At 38.5% G+C, this 23569-nt stretch overlaps 1 protein-coding gene across 1 annotated transcript in view; it reads left to right on the top strand.

The window, feature by feature from the left end:
* Nucleotides 1-21522, top strand: part of RALYL (RALY RNA binding protein like) — a gene marked incomplete at its 3' end in the record, with an annotated part of 176504 nt that extends 154982 nt beyond the window's left edge. Inside the window, exons 4-8 of the mRNA XM_082315910.1 lie at nt 4671-4718; nt 8513-8676; nt 9326-9406; nt 16538-16651; nt 21233-21522. Of these exons, the coding sequence (XP_082172036.1) occupies nt 4671-4718; nt 8513-8676; nt 9326-9406; nt 16538-16651; nt 21233-21522 (697 nt within the window). The remainder of the gene's footprint in view (nt 1-4670; nt 4719-8512; nt 8677-9325; nt 9407-16537; nt 16652-21232) is intronic.
* Between the last annotated feature and the right edge of the window lie 2047 nt (nt 21523-23569).

Below are 23569 nucleotides of genomic sequence, written 5' to 3'. Positions count from 1 at the left end.
GCTCGTTTAAACCTTTCTCTGCTTCCGACTTGCTGAGTATTTGGTATTCAACACCGTACGAGTGATTTCATGCAGCCTCCCTAACACAGGTTGGTGGGTTGCTAAGGAATATATCTCAAGAGGTTAAGAGCCCGGCAGTCACCTTGATCTCAGTGCCACTGATTATCTGTGTAATTTTCTGCTTCATGTTTTATACTGCAGCACTGACCAAAGCTTATGTCTGTCCCTTGGCATTGCATAAGCGTGAACAATTATGGCTGTAGATAGAGAGATGTACTGGCCACTTTCACGATATAATCTCTTTAACATATTATTACAAATGAAACATCATCATTGAACTTAAAAAAAAAAAAAAAAAAAAAGGAATGAAAAAGAAAAAAGCCAAGTGAGATTTGCTGGAGAAACAGAAGACACTTTTTTCTCCTAGGTCATCCATTTTGGGTTCTTTTCATTGTCTTTGGTTCATAGCCTTTTCAGTACACATACAAGACAACTGCTTCACAGCCAAGAGGACTATGAGCTGCCTTCATAAAATCCTAGACCTTTAAGGGTCTCACATGATGTCTTGCGTCGTGAGTTGTAAACTCAGCAGTCACAGTGAAGGACACTTAACCCCAGGAGCTACAGCATGTTGCCACTGTGTTGCTTGTGCTGCCACAGCTGCAGGCAGCATTTCAGGGAGGGAGAGAGAGACCCAGATCATTGATATAGAGAAGGATCCACGTCAACATTTCCCAAAGCTTTAAAACGACCATCCTTTACCTGTCTTATTCCGTAAGTGTCCGCACCTACAGATAAGGTCCTACAGTGCCGTTCCCCTTCTGTTATTTTAATAGATAGCATGGAAGGATAAATGTCTTTCCTCCATGACCAACACCTGAATTCAGTCAGCTTTCTTTAAGGAGACTGAGTAATGGGAAAGGGAAAAAAAGAATTGAGCCCCTTGCCATGTTGAGAGCTCATTGCAGCCTATCCACCTCTAGAACCTCTGGGTGCTACTCCTGCCTTAAGGGTGAAGTAGCTGTTGCCACATCTTTGCCAGTGGTCCCAGGTAAGGAGTCCCTGTATGTGCAGAACTGGCTCTTTCCCACTCCATATGAATGGTACTTCCACACAGATGTGCCTTTTCCCAGTGCAGAGAGATCCCAAATGACCTGTGGGGAAAGTGATTCCCTGCCCACCTCCTGCTGGAGTCCCCAGCACCCATATCATGGGACATGGGACTTAATTAACAGGGATGCCCTTGAATTGTGATGATTTCATTTACAATAAACTCAGACTAGAAATGTAAGCAAATCAACTCCTGTTAGCTTGTCAATTGTGCTAGCAGGTTGCACAGTTAGAAGCCACAGTATGTTCGCATCTCGTATCCCAGCCACAGGGTCAGTAACCTTTTGGCAGAGAGGTGGGTACGAAGGACAAACTGGATAATGTTTGCTGCAGCTAAAGCCATGTGTATGCCTGTTTCAGAGGCTGACTGTCATGCAGCATACAGAATACCTGCAGTTACCACTTAACTCAGTAGCCATTGAACTAAACCACGTGAAAATGCAAAGCACCTTATCTTTAAGGTTAGAGGCAACATCTGTAGCAGAGATGCTTAGGTATCTTCAGCTGTAAAACAGTATATGAAAACTGCTGGGGTTTCTCTGAGTGAAAATTAAAGACATAATAACAGTATCAGATGCTTCTGAAGCAATGAAATATTTTTAAAAGGTAATATAAGCAGCACATAAAAATTTACCAGACTTCATAGATTACACTGCCATGTGATAACTGGACTCCAAAATGTACTTCTACGTTTTCCTGCTCTGGTCCCACAGACAAGCATTAGACCATGTGGGCTGAAACTGTCATTTGCAAAGCTGAAGGAACATAAAGAACCGAGTTCAGTTTCAAGACAGAAGTTACCTGAACAGGGAACAGAGCAAAAGAATGAAATTGTTAGGGGCTTACTCATGTTCAAAACTGCTTCTCTCAAAAGAGAATTATTATCCAAGGTGTTACACTAAATTAGAAAACAAACAAACAAAAAAATGTAAGCCGTATTTTTCAACAAAAGAAAAATATTCTACATGAGGAATGCTGTGTGACAGGATCTCCTCAGTGGTACAGTGACAGAGTGAGAGCAGAAGCTAAGGAAGGAGAGAAACAATTGGCTGCCACACCAGAAACCCTTTCCTGCATTTTTCCTACCCAAAACCTCCACTGCCTGCAACTGCCCTCATCTGAGGAACTTGTGAGCCTCCCCCAACCACTCAACCCTCTCTCAAGCCTACTGACATTTTTCCCTAGCACACTCAGATCTCTGCCTGAGACCTCTCTCCCTCCTCTGCCCTGTCAGAGCCACCATTCCCAGGGATGGCTTTGAGTTGTCTCTGTCATGGCATTTGTATATGAAAAGTAAGTTCCACACTCTGAAAGCCCAGTGAAGGGCCAGGAGTCCTTATTGTGTCCTATGGGCCAGAGTTGAGTTGTCACAGAAAAATATAGCCGCCCTTCAGCCTTAACTCTAGCTGGTGCAAAGTGAATTATTCTTCATTGGCTTCATGGTCTTTAACCTTGAAAAACTGAATTTATCTGGTCTTTATGCAAATTAAATTAATGTCACTGCAGGTGAAAGGTTTCATGTGACAGGCCTTTTAAATTTAATCTTTTTTCTTCAAATTGTCTGTTATCTTCTACTTAAAGCACAAATTGAATATTAAGTATGGGCTTATTGCAGCTATTAATCATTCGGCAAAATAAAACCACTAGCAAACTGTGAATAGCTATAAATAAAATAATAGGTCTACTACCTGCTACCTCTTTAGTTCCATGTAGACTGGCTATCGAGTGAAAGATTGAATGAGAGCTGTCAGATATTTCAGGGAAAATTTTGCTAGTTTTTTGTTAAGGTAAGATACAGAAACATAATCACTATACAAGGTCTAACTATTATTACTTGATGTTATTTTGCTTCCTCTGCCACACACAGCTTACCTGCTGCTGGGTTCTAGTCTCCCAGGGGTGTTTTATTTAATGAGTGTTTCATATAAAATGCATATAGGGCTTTCTTTTCTCAAATAAATTACCAACAGGACTACAGTTGCCCTTCTCACCCAGTGAGTCTCATGATCTTCACTTGCTGGTCCAGTATTATGTGGGCAGACAGTACAACTTATCCTGTCGCCAGAGATTTGGGCACTTGCATCCAAGGCAGATGTGGCAGAAGTGGAAATTGTTCCCCAGCCTCCTGCTTCTTTGATAGATGTTTTTGCCAGTTGCAGACAAGGGAAATTGCAAACTCTCAAAATCAAAACGCTGGGATGAAATGACTGCTGAGGTAATTTAAGCCTGCCAACTCTGTTTTGTCCCCCTTTTAAGTGGTCAACCTCTGAGATTTAGCAAAGGGAAGAAAAGGGGAAAGAGGCATTATGTGATGAGGAGAAACAAACCCAAAGAACTCCAGAATTCTTGACCCATTCTTTAAATTATGTACTAAAAAAAAAAAAAAAAAGACGACATTTTGCTCAATGTTCAAGAGCAGAAATTATCCAGAAGTCCATTCCCTGTGAAGGCAAACTTTATTAATATGTAGCTACCATCACTCATCTCCTTTCATTTTCTATGAATGTTTTCTTCTGTGCTTTGTACTTTCTAACTCTCTCCTTTCTACCTGTCTGCTTTCTTATTTAAATCTTCTCCTTTTTTGTGATACTTTCTTCATGCCTCTCATCCTTTACTATTTATAATTGTCCTTCTTAGGCAAGCGAAAAACTTCAGGTTTGTGTTACTAGTCCTTCATCAGGTAGAGCACAAATCCTTTGTGACTTTTCCATGCATATCATTTATTAGCTGTTTAGTTTGTTTTTTTTTTTGATGTGTGAGATAGATAGTCTTCATTGATATTTCTTCACCATAAAGGTAGAAAGTTGCTAATGGAATGCAAAACTAGAAAGATCAATCTAGGATTGACTTTGCAATTGACAGCTGAAAACCAGTTTTCCCCTGGACCTTTGCAATTTCTTACCTATATTTGTTTCCCTTGATGGTGCCTTTCTTTTCCCAGGCTGGTGTGTATATTCCCTTCTGAACCTGAGAGGAAAGGCATCTCTGTAACATTATTGCTTGCATCATTCATTTTCCTAACTGTTTTCCTTTTTGCTTTATAATGAAAGCATTGGCACACTCAAGGACCAACAGGCCAACCCTTTTCATGTTTCTCATAAATCAAATTCATTGTCTTATCTCTGCTTACCTACTCACTCATTTACCAATCTTTCACGTATTTAACAGTCTTCCTATTTCACTGATTATGCTATGTTAGCCAGCAAAGAAGAGGGGTTCAGTATTAGAGTGCTCACTTCATTTGATCACTCAGAGAATTACACTATAATGATCCTCTAATTACAGAGCTGCCATGCTGTGTTAAATCCTGTCTATATGTGCTGTCAACTGTTTGCACTGTTCTGCACGCTCCAGACTTCACATTTCCAAATATACTACAGTGATAGCTGACAACAGCATTAACAAACATAATGTACAGTGTGTGGTTGAGGAAAAGAAGTGGAAGGACTTTGAAAAAGGGCTTGGAATGTGAGAGTAAGCCAATATTACCACAAATGTTTTAATCAATGTGTATTTTTCTACAAACCAGTTCATTCTTGTTTTTCTGTGTTTTTCCACAGTGGTTATGTCTTTGATTATGATTACTACAGAGATGATTTCTACAATCGGTATGTGTGGTTATATTTTTGTATATCCTACACCATTTCTACTGTTTGTTTATAATGTAATCACATCATTTGCTTAGACACGTCTGTTCTGATTTTACATATTATTCATTTCATTATTTCTATTGTATATCAGAAGAAGACTGTTTGAATATATCACAAACAGAGAAGATTACCACCACCAAATGTATGCTCATTAAACCGCTCTTCTGGTCTTATCCTTCTCTGAGAGATTTGGGGCATTTTCTGTGCTGAACAGTTCAACCGTAGTTTAATTGCTCAGTGTTTCCTCTTACAGAGTTCTTTCAGGTTTACTGTCACTGGAACATACAACAGCTATAAAATTCTTCAGTATGACGCTCATGTCTTTTTGTCTTTTCATCCATGTGTATGAAAAGATGTAGAAAGTCTCCTGAAACATGTGTCTTCCAAGAACGTTTAGAAGTCTAGAAGGACCTTGAGGGAAGCAAGATCACAAGTTGAAGAGCATGCGTGTTTCTATAGGAGGAAAACAAGTGTGGATATCTGAGCAATTGGAGACTTGTGCCTTCAGTACAGCCTAGCTCAGCACTCTGGGAATTTATTCATTCAGATGTAGCAGAATCACCACAACACAGGGTTAACATGGATGATCATGAATAACCAACCCTTGATGCAGCAGTGTTGTGCATCTGCATTACAGCAGCCTGGTTTAGCATAGGCCAAGTCAGAGGGGAACATAACATTGCTCCACCAACCTCTTCTAATCTGAGATTTCATTAATGTAAAACAATGGACAATAGCAGGGGAGCAGTTTACACCTCGAAGTTAAGTTACTGTGCACTATGTACCTTTCTCCTTAGGAATACTGGAGGGAAAATTTAGAAACAACATTTTTTGGTTTTGTTTTTCTCCTGGGCTTCATTCAATTCGAGCCTCTAACTTTGTTTTTGCATGTAAATGACCATGCTCACTTGTCACTTTAGCTCTCTCCACAGAGCTAAAAATAGTGAGCTACGGAGTAAATATGGAGTGAAAGCCATCAATGCAGTTTAATCCTGCTTAGTCCAGCCTTGACAGTAGGAGCAGCTCGTATCCTGTAAAAAGTTAATTTCCACAGGCTTGTTTTTACTTTCCCCAAGGTTACTGCTCTGAATTTCATCAGTGGATTTGTATGTTTTTAAACAGAGTACTGTTTCTGATCTGTGCCACCTGAATATTGAAGTTATGTGTCTTTATTTTTTTCCCTAATTCTGTGCATTATGGATAGCACAAATTAACAACTATAATGGTTACATTTCCACAACAGAAGAAATACTTACGGGGCTTTGAAGACTGTTTCTGTGGAACCTCGTGTCTATCTTGGTGATTGTCTTACAGAAAACCACTGACAGTGAAATGTGTCCATAATCTATTCAATAGTATAATTTTCTGATTTCAAAATCTTTCAGGATTAAGACAGCAGAAGTTTTATGGTCAAAAACTCAAATATCAGGTTGGCCTTACAAGGCTGGACATGTTGATCTGTTGACATAAAAAGCTTAGGAGGTTAAGGGTCTCTGTAAGATCCAAGTTAATGGAAGTGGAAGATGAAAAGCTCTATATGGTAGGCATGGAAAAGAAAATCCCATGGAAAGTTCGATGCACTATCAACATGCTTATAGGAAATATAAACTAAGACATATAGTCATGATTCTTTGAATTTCTGAACTTCTGAACTTCTGAATTTCTGTGCTATATCCCAAACCATAGGTCTTGTTTTCTAATCTTCATTAATTTTCCAACTGTCCTGAAGGGAGAATACGCTTATCTTGACTAAAGCATTAGTGGGGTCAGAAAAGGGTGACAATAATGGTTAGTGCTGTAAAATAAAATCTGTATGAAGACAGATTGACAAGATCAGGGCTGCACAATTTAGAAGAGCAACTGAAAGAAAAGGTACTGTTATATGCATATTAGTGATATGGGGACAAAGAATTGCTTTAGAACTGAGCATTTCTGCTTATCATTTCTCATATTGCAAGCACAAGGAAAACAGGCAGGGTACTTAAAAACTCATAAAAGAAAGCATTTTTTTAAAGAAAGCGTATCATTGAAACATATAGAACTTGGTACAACAAAATACCAAGCCCAAAAGCTTTGCATAATTTAGAAAATAAAAATAAGAATAGTAATGTTAGAAAACAGTCCTTTTATATATTTCAAAAAAGGAAATATAGATTTGCATTTCACTACATTATCTATCTATCTTGGAAGCTAGAAAAAATCACCTGTGGAGGAATAATTGCATAATGTTCTTCTGCATGATAGTTTACAGTTCTTCTGAAACATTTTGTTCCAGTAATGTCAAATGGGAGACTGTGACCAATCAGCAGATCGTCCAATATGATAAATGCTGAGTGACAACAATAATATTTCTGTTAAAAGTTCCAAAAATATTTTAGTGTTCATCTTCATACATAATTGTTTAGTTATGCTCACAATGGCTAGAAACTGCTTATTCAGTAAGAATATCCAAGGCCATGGAGTTCAAGTTCAGTGGAGGTGACAGGATGTCTGTTACACATTTTGTAGGCAGCTATGGAAAAGGAGGGAGGTGGTTATATTGTCTGTATGATTATGGTACAGACAACATTAAGGATCCTGGGATTTAAGCATTAGGTGTCTATTTGCCAGAAAACGGTCTAGAAGACTTTCTGTTTCCTGTTCAGTATGCTCTTAGAAACTGTGGTGAGTGAATTACTGTTTCTTGTGTGTGTTTTCAAATGTGTATCTATCTGCCCAGCTGGGTGAGAGTAGTCAGAACTGTGAAAATTAAACATGCAGTTATAAATTTCCATAATTGCTAGTTGCAAGTACCATTTGAAAGAAACTCGACACTATTTTGTGAGAATGTTGTTTGTCCCTCTACTTCAGTCTCTGAACTGGAAATCTCAATTTTCTGAAATTTCTTCTCCTGACCTGTCATATTCAGAGTCCATAGCTTTTATGTTCTAAATATATCTGTAGCTTTGATTACCTTTTGTACTGCCTTTATTTTCTTCTACACAAGTTAATTAGCAGCTGTTGATAACTGTGTTTTTAGGATTGGGGTATTCTGTTTGGAAACACTAGTTCCTTTTTGGTTGTAGAGTATCTTTTATTGACTGTAGTGGTAATTGTCTGAATATCTATGTGCTACAGTGGTTTTGGTTTGAACAAGACTTTTTTTTATTAAGCATGCTTGGTTATTTTAGTGATTCTACATCAATTAATTATGCAATAAAGATAACATATGCTGGAACCTCTTTTCTGTGCATTCAGAAGTATATACATGTCCCTCACTATAAAGACTCTTTTGCTATTTTACAAACTGCAGGATATTTCTTTATGGTGATGGTTGGCTTCAGAAAAGTGAATTTCTTTTTCTATCTATAAGGATAGCAGATAGAAAACTAGAATTTAAGCCATGCATGTAATAAAGGAGCGGAAATGTCACCACAACAAAATGTACAATGTTAGTTGTGTGCAATGAAATGGTGTGGACCTGTGGAAAGCAGGTTATGGATTTTCCATACTGCAAATAACAGAGTCCCATAATGCATCCCTCATTTAAATTATGCAAAAAAATCTGAGCTATGCACTCGTCTGTGACTGAAATCTGAATATGGCACTTAATGTGCATAGGTCCTTGAAATCTAATTTGACTGTGACATAAAGTGATTACGGTTTCAGAGGGTAATTTTCTCAAAGATAACATGAAAATTTAGTTGACAGGGCTTCCACGACATGAAATCACAGAAGGTTTTATGGGGTCCAACTGACTTAATCTTTTCTAGGTTGTTTGATTACCATGGCCGTGTCCCCCCTCCACCTCGTGCAGTGATTCCACTGAAGCGTCCTCGTGTGGCTGTGACAACAACTCGCAGAGGCAAAGGGGTTTTCTCCATGAAAGGAGCATCACGATCCACCTCAAGTGGGGCTTCTTCCTCAGGATCCAAATGTGAGTTGCTCGTATCAGTTGGATATTATTGAAACAATGATCCTAGTAATTTCTGCAAGCAGACAGCTTCCACTATATAGCTCTGTTGTAGTCATTTCCTAACCTCAGCCTTTAGCTTGAAAAACTGGTTTGATTACTAAAGCTGTCATGCCTTTCCTGCAAGTCAAAGAGCAAAATGATGTAACTTTTGAAGGAAATCCCTTCCACAACATTTGACCTACAGATCACTCCCTTGGCCTCAGAAGAAGTCTGTTTAAAATCTCCTATCATCCTAACTGCTTATGCACCATGAGGTCTTGTGAACAGCTGATAATAAAGCAAAGCTAATAATCTTGTTATAGACAGAGGCACACTGATTTCTGTTGAGACTTGAGGATTGTATGTGAGCAAGTGGGGGGCGGGGGGAGGTTTTGCTATGTGTGCTTTTTTTGCCAGATTCCTCTGAGGGTAGAAAGAGGCAAAGTGTCTTTGCCTGTTCTAAACAAAGGGCAAAACAGTATTCGCAACTTGGGATTATTCAACCTTTCCTTAGTGAGTTGGCCTTAGAAGAGCTGATGAACAATAAGCATTCCCTCCTCCAAGCTCATCAAGCTCCCCACCCCGTAGTATTGTCCTGGGAACTTCATCTTCCTCTCCGTGCATCTTTCAGCACCCACCTGTCTTCCCCTGCCCCTTATGTGGAGTGATACTGTCCTTGGAAGCGTCACTGGAAGAGGAAGAGAAAGATCAGGTAGGGATCAGATATTAGAAAGAATGAAGGGACTTCAATAAGACACTTGAAGTACCAGACTGGCCGACAATGCATCATGCTCTTTGTGTGTACACAACCATGAAATAACTGAATCCACCAACACTACACCTTACTGGAAGAGGGGTTAATTATGTCATCAACTTGAGCCAATTATATACTCTGCTTGAATAACCTATTCAAATCTCACACGCTAGCATCTAACAAAGAAGATGGACCTCTAGTGAGCCCACTAGGATCTATTCTTAATCCTACTGTATGAACCAATGGTATCGAAGACCTTGAAAGAAAACATGTAATAAATATGCATGTGACTGAAAGAATGGAAATGTGATAGAGCAAAAGATAATGTTTTACACTGAGGAACAAGGAGCTTGGGCCATTCCTTGGAAAGGATTACATTCTGAGAAAGGGAGTCTCTGTTGGCTGTACAGTCAAATCACACACAATTCTGCAGTGAATGAATTGGCTAGATGCCCATTACCAATAATGGGAGCTTTGATGACTACCACACAGGAAGACATGTAAATTTAGGTGTAATATTATGGAGCACACTCACACCCTAAGAGGATGTCTGGAAGTAGCAACACTTCCTTTGTTCTCTGGAGGATGAACATGAGTCTAGACATTTTCATACATATCTTGAACTAATCCACTTGTCCGTAGCTACTTTTTTTTCTTTGCTCAATACTTTAAGTAATGAGTTATGATTCCTCATATTAATTTAAAAGAAAGCATACAGCTCAAGATCTTCACTTTAGTAGACTTTGATTTAAATTATTTTGTTAGTCTTTTCCAGCCCTTGAGTCTTTGGGTTTTCACACAGTGAATCAAAGCTTTAGTAACTATATACACTTACAGATTCATTCATTAGATCTCCTTTGTTCATCCTTGACTGTTGTCCTATCCCTATGAAAAGTTAGCAGTATCAGTGCATTCAATTCACTAATTGTCCTAAAGTGTGGTCTAATAAGAATGGGCTTTTTGGACTCGCTTTACCTTTGGAAGACAAATTATTTTCAGGTAAGTTTATATATATATATTTCTTGTTGTCCAGAAGAAGAATAACTCTAAAATTCTTCTAGAGAACTGAGGACCGTAGTATATCCCAATAGATGTCAAGGATATCTCTCATCCAGAAATCTGGATTTTCATTGTAGTGAATGGGACAGAGCATATTACATTAACATGTAGATATCTGTCCCTCAGAATAATCACCAAATTTGCTTTATTATTTATTCTGCATTTCAGAAAATGTTTCATAGTATCATGTCAGGACTTAAGTAATGCATAACAGATTATAAGGTTCGACCCTAGACTGAGTACCCATAGCCACTTGCTAGAAGACCTCCAAAACACTGCTTGCATAACATGGCAAATGTTGCAGAACCAGTAAATTATTTAATGGAAGTGCAATCAGGAGTGTAGAGATCCTAACAGACAGTGTTATGCCCCGGTGAAAGTATCCTTCAATGTATTCAGGTGTGATGTGAATTCTAAAAATGTCAGTCTTAGAGCTCCAGGTGACAAGATCATCTTTGGATCCAGCTCTTTAACACTGAAGGGAGAGCTGCAAGATGCATCACTAAAAACGAGGGCTGACATTTTGACCCCTGTTGGGTTTCCACCCTCAGTTCTTTACAATGGCAGTTGGAACACAACTGCAGAGACCATTTATCGTGCTGGAATAAATTGCAAAAAATATTCTTTCTGCATGCAGCACATCTTTAAAAGGAGTCAGACACACCGTATAAAGGCTTTCATGCTTGATTTCCCCATAGAATTACAACCCTTTTTGTCAAGTCCAACCAACCCATCATAAAGGTAGAAACATGATTTTGTTGACTTGGACAGGAATGTAATCAGCTTATTGTAAGACATTTATCAGAGAAATAACCGAGCCATTCCCTTAGGGTCTTCAAGTTGGAAACTGGAGAATGTGTGTTTTGTGGCTTCTTTTGCCATTTTATTGGAAAAGTTGGTTATATAGAATTGTGAGACGAAGCAATTTAATATTTTGTTGTCCCTTACTCTACACTGCTAATCTGAACCCCTTGAACCAATGCACTGGTGATTCTAATTGTAATTTCTTACTAGTTAAACAAAGGATCTCTTCAATAATGAGAAACATATTTTGTGGGAAGGAACATATTTTGGGTTTTAACGAAATTGAAGACCATAAAACAGTTTAATCGCAGGTTCATAATTAACTATGTCAAAATGGCATCGGCTATGCTTGAAAGAGTTCACCCCCAAATAACAAAACTCTCATGAGATCACATCCCCGAATAGACTTTTCAGATTTATGTAGAAACCTCATAGGCATAACTGTTCTTATAGCTGTTCTCCACACTCATATCGAATCCAGAAAATGAACCCATACATGTTGTATTAAAGGTCAGAACACAGGGGACCCCTCAGTGAAATTATCAGGATTAGAGGAACTCAATTCTGAAAACCAGCAATCCCTGATGTTTGTTGTGGCACACAGCAGAGATGTCATAAAAACATAATATCAAAAATGCCTTGCTCACTCATGAGTACGTCTGCAAAAATAATGTCTGCCATCCAGTGCAGTAAATTCTTGTTCTACCAAAAGTAGTAATATGTGTTCTGTTTGCTTCCAAAACACAAATAAGTTAGGAGGATTTGATTTCTTTTCAGAATCTATAATTTTTCAAGGGTCAGTTGACAATATTTTGTTTTCTTTTTAACTCCAAAGACTAGAAAATAATAAATTGACCTTTCCATATTATCAGAAGTAACTCACAAAATGAAACATGTTGGTGTGGAAACTACACATAGTGGTTTTTCATGTTAATGGTAGGAAGCAGCAGATGCAGATTGCTATTTAGAACTGGGAAAAACTCACTTTTTCTGACAATATAGAAACTGAAGTTCTTGGAATATGCATTTTCATTTTACACATCTGAAAACAGGAGGAAAACACTAATCAAATTTTTTATACCCTGTGTGCTTGAGATTAAGGACTAGACACTTAAGATGTTACAATATGTACTGAATTATGCCTTTAAATTAATTAATTTTGACTTGTATAGTTTATATTTAGCTTCATCAGCTAACCCATTTTTCAGTGAAATCTAAAGTAATACAATATGATAAAATATTTTATGTTAAACATGAAGGGCTTAGATAAAAATACATGACATTTCTTTCCAAAGGAATCTGAATCATGCTTTGTAGATGAATCAATTTGTACTTCATTGTACTTCCCCATCTTTAGCAATACATCATTTGACATATCCTAGAACTACATTTTCTTTCTCATGGCTGCATTATAGTAATAGCTTATTGTCAACCTGAGACTACAACTACAACCAAGGATAATTCTGTTACTGACTTTTTCAGCTGATGAGCTTCCACGTTAAGAGTAGGAGTTCTGCTGTTAGTCAATCAAGCACAGGAATTTTTTTCAGTGCAATTCCATTTCATCTTTTTTTCTAACGTAGCATTCCTTAAAATCACGTGACTCCTCTTTCCATTCCAGTTCACTCTGAATAGATGATACCTTCCAATTCCATGTCATCAGCAAATTTCACCTGTTTGTTTACATTTTTGTATCAAAGTTGTTGACGATATTTAGCCATTTTGGTGCCAGTGCTTGAGGAATTTCATTAATAATTTCTTTTCCTTTCAATACATGAATTTCTGTCACCTGATGGCCTTTACTTATCTGTTAATAGGGAAAAAAAAAAAAAAAAAAAGCAGTAAGCTACTTTATTTTCCTGTTCTATTACTCAAAAGCAGATTAACAGATATTTTGGACACATGTGGCTCTGGTTTCATGTTTATCAACTGCTTTATTTCTCGCCTGAGATCAATTTAAAAAAAAAAAAGTCCATGAAGTTTTAAAGGAGAATTTATATACCCAAAGCAGGACACCTGAAGTACAGTATTTACAGTCTTTACATTTTATCTTTGTCATAACACTGTGCTTAAAAAGCCTAAAGTTTTTCCCAAGCTCTATACCATAGAATCACAAAAATCACTGGAGCTCATCTGGTTCAACTGTCCTGCTCAGGCAGGGTCACCTACAGCAGGTTTCCCAGGACTGTGTCCATACGGCTTTTGAATATCTCCAAGGATGGAGACTCCACAGCCTCTCTGGGCTGCTTGTGCAAGTGTTTGATCACCCTCACAGAAGGAAAAAAAAAAAAAAACCAACAACTTTTTCTTGTGTTTAGATGGAATTTCTTGTGCTTTAATTCGTGCCAATGGTCTTTGACATATTAGTGGGCACTACTGAGAAGAGTCTGGCTTTGTCTTCTTCATTCCCTCTTGTACCAGTGAGTCCAGAACTGGACACAGTACTCCAGATGTGGCCTCACCAGTGCTGAGTAGAGGGGAAGGATCATCTCCCTCAGCCTGCTGGCAACACTCCACCTAATGCAGCCCAGGATGTTGATGGCCTTCTTTATCACAAGGGTGAATTGCTGGCTCATATTCAGCTTGTTGTTCATCAGGACCCTTCATAATTTGTCTTTAGTAATTGCTGCTCACTACAGAAATACCCAGTACAATATAACTGAGAGTGGATTTTCTCTAGGAGAATGATTCTGAAGATTTGTACAATTCCCTGCAAATTAAGACAATAAGTAACTCAAATAACTACACCATCACAATATTGGAACTCGGATGGAAATTTGGAATGTGCAGATTTGTTGAAAAACTTCCCCCTTTTTTCTTTCAGTCCTTTTAACTGTTAACTTGAAGTGATTGACTGTATGATGGAATCTCCTATTTAATGACCGTATTAAATGTGAATGATAAATTGAAGGTTCAGTGACCAAAGTTTGAGTAAACAGTTTTGGCATAAGGGAATCTTGCAAAGCAGCAATAAAGCTCCTCAGTCGTTTATTGCATCCTTGCTTGCTTTTGAATCCCTGCTGTTGTGTCTGTGTTCCCACTGATGCAGTCTTCTTCCCAAACTGGTTTCTCACTGAGACACCGCAGGGAAGCCCCTGTGAAGCAGAAAGTTTGACCTGAGTTGAACAGTAGCCCTATGTATGTGCCCGTTTCCTCAACAAATTCAGAAATGTAAATGCTTTGCTTTTTAGATTGGGACCAAATCTCATTAGGTCCTTGTGGTGTCTCTTCTGACTTTTGACCTTTTAGCCTTGGCAAGCCTGCTGTTTGCCAGTCAAGGAACCCCCTCTAACACAACAGCTTGGCCACACAGGATCTGTTGCCAGCTGGCTTCATAGCAGACTGCTGCAGACACTCAGCATTCCCCACTCGACAGATTCACACCATTTCCCCCTGGAATCTGTGCTGCTTTGCTACTCGCACAGACAACCACTGCCCCTGGGGAAGCAGTAACCTTCTAAATATATAGTTGTCAGAATCTTAACATTTTGTTACAAATCTAGGGGATTGGACAGTGACCCGTTATTTATCCAAGAACATTTTAAGGCCTTGCTCTATAAATACACTGAAAAATTCCATCAAATACTGTATAGCTCATAAGAGTCTAGCACAAAGATTACTTTTAAGCTTTGTTCTCTAAGGCCTACTGTTCATTCAATATGAGATCAGAGGTTTCAGCCTGTGATATTTTGAGACATGCAATTTCTCAATACAAGCACGTGATTAAACAAGTTCATTACCGTATATAGCAACCTACTGCCTTTAGCTGACTTGTTATAACTATAATGCACATGACCCAAACTCTAAGATAAAAAGCCTTGGTTTCAACCTCAGTGAATGTGCTCCAAGTTTCCAATAAGGCTGATTTAGAGGCAAACACATACTCATTTACTACCACTGAAGCAGGCAGTAGGTTGACTGCACACTTCATCATCAGATTTTGACTGTCCAATAAAAAATACCCATGAGACACAGGCTCATGAGTCAATGAACAGGACTGATAAGGCAAGATGCAGCCAGAAGACCCTTCAGACAGAAAGGGAACATGTCCTTCTCCATGGCAGAATGTCCCTTTTCCCAGGCTCGCTACGGGCTCTCCCATTGCTCAGGATACACACCCCAAAGTCAATGAACATCCTGCTTCAGTAACTGTAAGAATGGAACAGTAATACTGCTCAGTGCTTTCCCATTGCCAGTGCCTCATAGTTTAAGGTGATAGTCCATTTCTTCCTACAAGAGTTTTAAGAGTGACATCTGTTATCTATTCTTGACCTTTATAAATGGCTTTATTTTCCTGTGCTAGCACAGGGTCCCCATTTTCTACTCTTCACCTTTTCAACTTGATATCCTAGCACAGATGGGGCAAGTGGGTCTGTTTGGACTATCTTCTGAGCATAAAAACACACTCTGATGATGCCATAATAATGAGATCATTCATGAGTGCTGCAGTGCTGTTTCTTCTGAAGCCAAAACATCTCCAAAGCAGTTACTCCTTCTTACATTAGACAACAAGAGTGCAATAATGTACATAAATGAAGAGTAATGCAATGCAACAAAAATTTGGAAACTTCAGCTCTTAATTTGTGGGCATTGCCTCCGTGTCCCTGGATGTGATCATAAAAAGAAATATTTTCCTATGTTATCTATAGCTGGAAAAAGTACAAGAAATTACCAGAACTGAAAGCTTTTGAAGCAACAATACTTAACACCTTCTATTGCAATGAAGTTGTTGACTGGAATATAACATTGCATTCCTGACTCCCTGGCATTTATGTTACCACTCACTCTTGTTGAAAAATACCTACTGATACGGTGAGGGATCTTTTTGTTATTGTTGTTATTATAACAAAATAATCCAGCAAAATATTATTGCAAGACTGTGAACCGTCTGTCATATTTGAATCATTCTTTCACTATAGGATGTTTTTCAGTAAAAATTACTTGGATTTACTAAGCATGCCCTTGAGATGTTTTGCCTTAAATGCTTATTATAGAATACACCTCACATGACCCCTTGCCACTATGGTTTAGTATCTTGTGATTTCCTAGGATTCAGCATTTTTAACTAACAATGTTCATTTTAAAAGTTAAATCTCTAAAAATACTGACAGAAATGAGAAAGCAGACTTTGTGCTACAGAGGAAAGAAAAAAGAACATGTTTTTGTTCATGGGGGGCTGCAAATATAGTTTATTTCATGTTTTGCATCTTTGCTCTCTTTCCACAGTGAAATCAGATGAGTTGCAAACAATCAAGAAGGAATTAACCCAAATCAAAACAAAAATTGACTCCTTGCTAGGGAGACTGGAAAAGATTGAAAAGCAGCAAAAAGCTGAAGCAGGTAGGTGAAAGCAATTTGTTGTCACATGAATTAAGTTAGAACCTAGTTATCAGTCAAGCAGACAGACCAGAGAGAACAGAAGCTTTCCAGGAATTTTGCTACATAATGGAGACCTGAAGCAAGGTAAATTAGCTCTCAGGTAGAACTGTTGGCACGACAAATTAGTATTCTTCACAGAGCATGCAACATCATTTCAAGAATTGTTTTCTATGGTGTAGTAGGAAAATAAAAGATTCTTACTAAATGTTCTGGAAACAAAACAGCACTAAAAAATTAACTGAACGGAATTATGTTAGGAGTTGTTGACCTTGGGGATGCTTGTGCTATCCACATTAAGAATTATTAGATCATCTATATCAGGAATTATTGCCTGGGCAATAGGCAATAGTCACAAGTTGCAGCAAGGGAAATTCCTGCTTGATACAAGGAAAAGGGATGCAACTAGACAGCATAGCAGGTTGCCCTGAGAGACTGTAGTAGCTCCATCCTTGGAGATGTTCAAAGCTCATTGGGCCAAAGGCCCATGGACCTGGACCAAACTTTGAGTTTGGCCCTGCTTTGAAGAGGGATTGGACTTGGAGAGTTCAGAGATCCCTTCCAATCTAAACTATTGTGTGAAGCTCTCACATCTCTGCAAACCTGGCCGCATCTCTAGTTCAGCTTTTCTCTAGCTTGAAATGTTTCGTTTTGAGGCAAACCTTGGGAATGACAAAATCCAACACTGCTTTTTAATTTAATCAAGATCTTTATTTCTTTCATTGCAGCGATCATTTTGTTAGCTGAATGATCTCACCTAACAGCACTTTAAAGCCATACTGAGCAGTTATAAGGGATTTATAAGGTTGTATTTTCACCATGGTACATATAGAAAACAATCTCAGTTCTTGCCCCTGTCTATGGTATTTTCTTGGCTATTTCCTTATAAATCACATGGTATATCTCTGTACAGAAGCTGTGTACTAGCAAACTGATTTTGATGAGAGCCAGCGGTGAAACAGAAGCCTTATCGCATGAAAAATCTCAATGTTCTTATTTTTTTCCCCTCCATTCTCTGATGAAAATTTTTTATACATTTTGTGTGAAATGTGTGAAAGAAATTCTGCCTCAAAATCCACATCTGCCTGGGTGTCTGGGCACTCAGATTTGTGTCCCTTGCCTAACTCCAATCAGCTATGTGAAGCCAAAAAGACCCAACAGGACACATAAAGAGAGGTCCATCAAGACTGTCTAAAACAGTGGTGGGAATTAGGAGTTGAGGTTCATGAACCTGACACAGGCAAAATATTAGATACAGATATTTAGATCTGGATCCCTCCTGTTCCCGTGCCTGCCCTATTTGCTGATCTGTTGCGGGGGTATCTCTCTGAACCCAGAAGTTTCCTGCTGGCATTCAGAAATAACTCTAATTAATGTCTTCCTAGGGCAGAACACTATTTTGCAGTTAACAATTTAAAAAGCCAACAAACAAAAAAACAACAAAAAAACCCAGCTTTTTAAAAAAATCTACCTTTTATTTACAATCATTTTCTAAGTTGACAGACAAGGACCAATCCTTCAACTGTTATAGTTTACCCCACAAAATAAGTTGAGCGCTTTTTTCCAAGACTAAGGTAAACCATTAGTACAGAGTATGATTATCTCTTTTAGGAGAACCATACACACTATGTATTCATTATATTCTATTTTGTACTTTATGCAAGTTAGATAAAAGTTGGTATAATCAGTGAAGATGTAATTGCAAGGCACTCCATTGAATCACTTGTGTACTGAAATGCTCTCAGATGGCGCATCCCTACTTCAGGGAGCTTTTATATAAAATCCATTACTATGCAAAACAACCTACATGTCATTGTACTTTGATATCCAATTTTCACTTTTGCTAAAGGACTGTAGTGAGCTCATTTAAATAGAAATCGGCTCAAAGAGGAAAACGTTGATTTGTATTGAATCATACTGTTATGCCTTTTGAAGACAAGAAATGAATAATCTCCTCAGAGATTAAAAACTAGTTTCAAATTGTTGATGTTTTAAAACATCAGGTGCAAAACCTGTCCCCCATATTCCTTGCCTCTCATCGGAGGGTGTGAGTAAAAAAAATACCTCAGAAACACCAGTAAACCTGGATCCCCATTTAAGTCGCCTGAGCTGATGAAGAGGGTTATGCAGCCTGGGTGATTAGTCTGCAGATGATTGCTTCCTCAGTGAAAAGATTTGTATAAGATAAGGCTACATGAGTAGTTGAACTATTTCATTTACGATGTCAGATCTGAGATGATTTTGTTCCTTCTCTATGGTTTGGCAATATTATTTCTAACTTTCCTCTGCCAGAAGTTGTGGCCTCACTAGGACTGGGATCAGAGAGAGGATCTATGTCTCATTTACACAAAACAAAAATCAAGCCATCATCTTGCCCTTTTGTTTTTTTAAGTTTGCATCACTTTCATGAAGAATATTTAATTATTAATCTTAAAAGTTATACATCTGGAGGAATGTGACAGGTTAAACAGACAAGCTGGACAAGCTCAGTGCATACATTGGTTACTGCTCTACAGCTGCATGAAAACTCTCCTTACAATAATGGTTGATGTTCTGTCTTGTACTATTATCAACCTCTGACCATTCTAATAGTGGGAATATAGATAAGAGGATTTCCTGTACATAAGGAAACTGCAGGAATAGCTCCTCTGTAAAAATCTGAATCAGGAAGCTAGGGATAAGAAGCTGCTCAGATGTGAAAAAAATTGTTACAGGAGAATGTTCTCCCTGTAATATCAGAGATGGGTGCTGAAAGGTAGGATCTTAAGTTTACCTTCTCAGAAGAGCCCAAAAGAGTTAGATGCTGAGCTGGTATTTTAGACTCCTCTGAAGAACCCAGTCTGTGTTCTCATTCAGACAAGTAAGTAAGTGAGCTATTTTTTTTGCAGCTGTACCCTAAAAGTTTCCCCATTTAAATGTATTAAGTCCATAATTTCAGGAACCCTTTTTGAAAGCCTTGACCAAAGTAGATTCAGTTGTCACTGCCACAGCTGGGTTAATCTCAGAAGTGGCTTGAAGCAGAAGGTGATGGGGCAGGACATAGTAGGCATAGCTGATTCAATCCACATTTCCTTGCGCGGTAAGCAACACAATGACTTATAACTAGCATGGTATTGTATAGAGCACCTTACCAATACATGATGAGGCTCCATGGGCTGAGTCTTCTACTAATATGCTTGACTACAGTACTGTCAAAGTAGTTATCTAAGATGACATTTTATTCTTTAAGTCCAAGAAACTTTCTGAAGAAATTATGTGACTAACGGAGAAAAGCTTACTTGTTATGTGTCTTCAGTAAATGAATTTGAAAATGAGGGATTAGAGACTAACAAAGACTGAAGAGATGAAAGTAAGTTGCAAAATAAATGTGCAGAGGTAGAAGGAAAAACAAATGTCTTGGTTTAAGACTATGATACAGAAAAGTGTGAGCAGATTTTAATATTATATGCAGCTGGTAATAATTTATAGTAAAATAATAATAAATTCATAGAGATGAAAAATATAGAGCTTCACAGGCAATCTGCAGATTCATTGCCTGTCCAACAAGATAGGTGATTCACTACTAGTGTTAGAGAACAGTCAATCTAACAAAGAAAGAAATGGTTTTGTTCCAGAAATTTGATCATTGATGGGTATTGTCACTTGCAGACTGAAAAGACATTGGCATTCCTGCTACAGGCAACTAATTCTCTGGTCCATATTCACTTTGAGTACATAAAGCTTTTCATATAAACTCCTGATGTGCATTGGAATAAGACCCTGATTCCTCCAACCTCTCTTCTGGCCAGTCTGTCATTCCTCCCTCAATCCTCCTCTGGATTTCTGCTGGCTGGATGAAATTCCTCATATATATCCAGGAGTCTCGCAATACATAATCACAACAATGCAGCTATCTGTGCTAAGCCAACCAGAACAGATCCTCTGGGCCTCCATGGAAATGGTCTTTCTTTTCACCACTTTGTGGAAATTATAGGAAGCCCTATATTCGGGTAATTGGAGGGGAGCATTCTCCAGTTACCTCGGCGCATTATACCAACGGGGAGAAACTGTTACTTTACTCCCTAAAAAATATGTTCAGTTGTCTAGAAGGATTTGTTGATTATCTGTATGGTTGTTGAGCTATACTGACAGTAAATTTATGCAAATCTGTGTTCACTTATTGGCAATTAACAGCCTTCTGCTTCTCAGAGCACAGAGATTTATGTACTTCTCATTGGCTGCAGATAAATAAATATATGGTGACTATGCCAACTGGATTCCCAAGGCAAAGCAAAGTCCAGAAAATCAAAAAGCTGGATCTGCTGGTAAATCAAGCCTTCATCCACTTCATGGGATAGATGAGCATGTTGGTCCTATGGTTGATTTATGCGTTAATTTTTGAAAACAAGGATTTTGATCATATTTGCCTGGTAGATATTAACACACTGATTTTTACAAAGCTAGCTCATCCGGAGATGGGAAGCTCAGGTTTCTTCCTCAGAGCACTTTTCTTTGCCACCAATAGGGAAGGCTACTGAATCTCTATAGAGTATGTTTTCCTTACAGAAGCTCAAAAGAAACAAATGGAAGATAATGCTGATTTGATTCAAGAGGAATGCATATCAGAGAATGCAGATAACTCTACAGAAGAGCCAATTGAAGGAGGGCCAGATGCAGATGGGGATGGAGAAGAAATGACTGATGGAATAGAGGAGGATTTTGATGAGGATGGCAGCAATGAGCTGGTAAGGAATAACCATGCCATGTCTGTCTATACAGTTGCTACAAGTAACCACAGAGAACCAACAATTTGGGTTAACAAAAAAAGTTCACAGAAGCACTGTGACGTTCTGTAACTAGTGCCTAGTCCTACATTCTTCATATGCTGTAGTATCAATTAAGCATAGGCCCCTCTGAGGATAAACAAGAAAAATACATTTTACTACACTTGGTGATTTTAGAAAGGAAATGAAATGTACTTTAAATTGGTTTACATTTATTATTTTACATTTAATGACATGTAGATGAGGGGAAAAAAAGAAAAGCAACCATGTTTTCCTAACTGGAGCATTTCAAAATCAAATAAGATTCTAGAATGGAGAATTTTCTCATTAGTAAACATGTGCTCCCCCAGTCCCTGTCTTCCATGTGTATCTTCTGCAGGCTGTGTTGGTGGCTACAGATTTTTTTGATTTTTCCCTAAGAAATGTTCAGCTAAGAAATATTTGGGTTTCCAGCCTGAGCCTGCACCTGTCATAAAATGCCCTTCATGTTGTTAAAATTCTAAATTCTACTAGAAAAACATTTAAAAATATTTTGAAAGTCAGATTTTTACTTTTTTCTTCATTCTTAACAAGAATGGATCAGTCACATTGTTTTAGACTCTATAATAATCTATAATACTCTCCAGCTTTCATATTCTTTTGCTTTGAGCAGAAATCACTTCTGTTGCTCAGTGTCACTGTCCCTGCTTGCTTTTTAACACACATTTAATCATGTCTGCACTGTAAAAATCATTCAGTGATACTAACAGAATTCAGTCAGCAACGGGCACAGCTGAACCAACACCAAGTCTGGAGTAACAGGACCTGTGAATAACCAGTGTTTTGTATTGCTTACTGTAAAAGCAATTTAAACCTACTGCTAATATGAGGGTCTGTGTCCGTTTAGCCAGGCCCTCTTGAATTTATAAATCCTAAATGTCATTATGCCCAGGAAAAGCTACTACAACCTGAATCCCCTCATCTTTTGACGTGTGATGTAGAATAGATGACATATTATCACTTTTTCTCAAAGAAACAGGTTCTCCTGTACAGGTATGATGGACCTCTGTAAGCAGTTGCTACTCTGAATTTGTAGGAAGTTGAAATTTTGTAATGAATAAAGAGTTGTAAATATAATATCCCATCACGGCTAATACCTGATCAGCTGAAGTGATATTAGCAATAGGGGTGATCATAGTTTAGCAAGACTGGTGGGTTTTGTACTAATTAGGTGTCAGACTCCCTACTGCAGACAACTAAGTGGGGAAGTTAACGTACAGTATATTAGCTTCTGACTGTTCAGTGCCATCATGTCACCCTGTGGGTATGACATATTTAGCATATATCTACACTATATAATTAAGTGTGATGTAGAAGACATTTTTCATCTAGAAAAGGCCTAAGCAGGAAAGTTTCTAAAAAGCAAGCAGCACAGGAAGAGTTCATTAGCAGTGAAAGTCTGGAATCGGCAGAGCCACATTTGCACACCGCTGCTTCCAAGTTAAAAAACCTTTCCAAGATTTATGTTATGGCATTAGTTGAAGTGCAGTGTGTTGCAGACATGGCTCCAAAGACAGCTCAGAGGTCTGAGCCACACATCTAAGGCACAGGTAAGAACCAGCTCCAGTTTCTCTGCATGCCATTACTGAGCCCTTTGTGTGCCGGGAGGAGGTGGCTCCTTCCACATGGAGAGGGGTGTCCTCTGCTTTGCGTCCTAGTGCTCATGAACAATATCCCCCACCCCCGATATGGTGGCAGCAAGGAAAGGCCAAGGAAGAGCACTTATGTGCATCATCTCAGTCAAGTGCACCCCATCCCAGTGCCAGGGCAGTGGAGCCCTGCAGCCTCATACCTTCCACCTTCCCAAACGCTGGGACCCTCTAGCCTAGAAGCTGGCAGTATTGCACACTTTAAAGCTCAGAACCGAGATTGCCACTGATGTAAAATCCTTGTGCTTTTCATCCTCCCTTGCCATTTTCCTCAAGCTTTGGAAGAGGCCACTTCACCTTAGTTTTCCTCCCTGCTACAATGGGATAATAACACTTTCTTTCTTTTACAAAGCCTAGGGAGATCAGTGAATGAAAAACTGTTATGGATTGGATAAAGGATTGCTCTGCAAAGGATTACTTCAAAGAAATCT

Source organism: Platalea leucorodia (assembly GCF_965183815.1).
Source record: "Platalea leucorodia genome assembly, chromosome: 1".
Classification (NCBI taxonomy): Eukaryota; Metazoa; Chordata; class Aves; order Pelecaniformes; family Threskiornithidae; genus Platalea; species Platalea leucorodia.
This window is presented reverse-complemented; position numbering and strand designations above follow the sequence as displayed.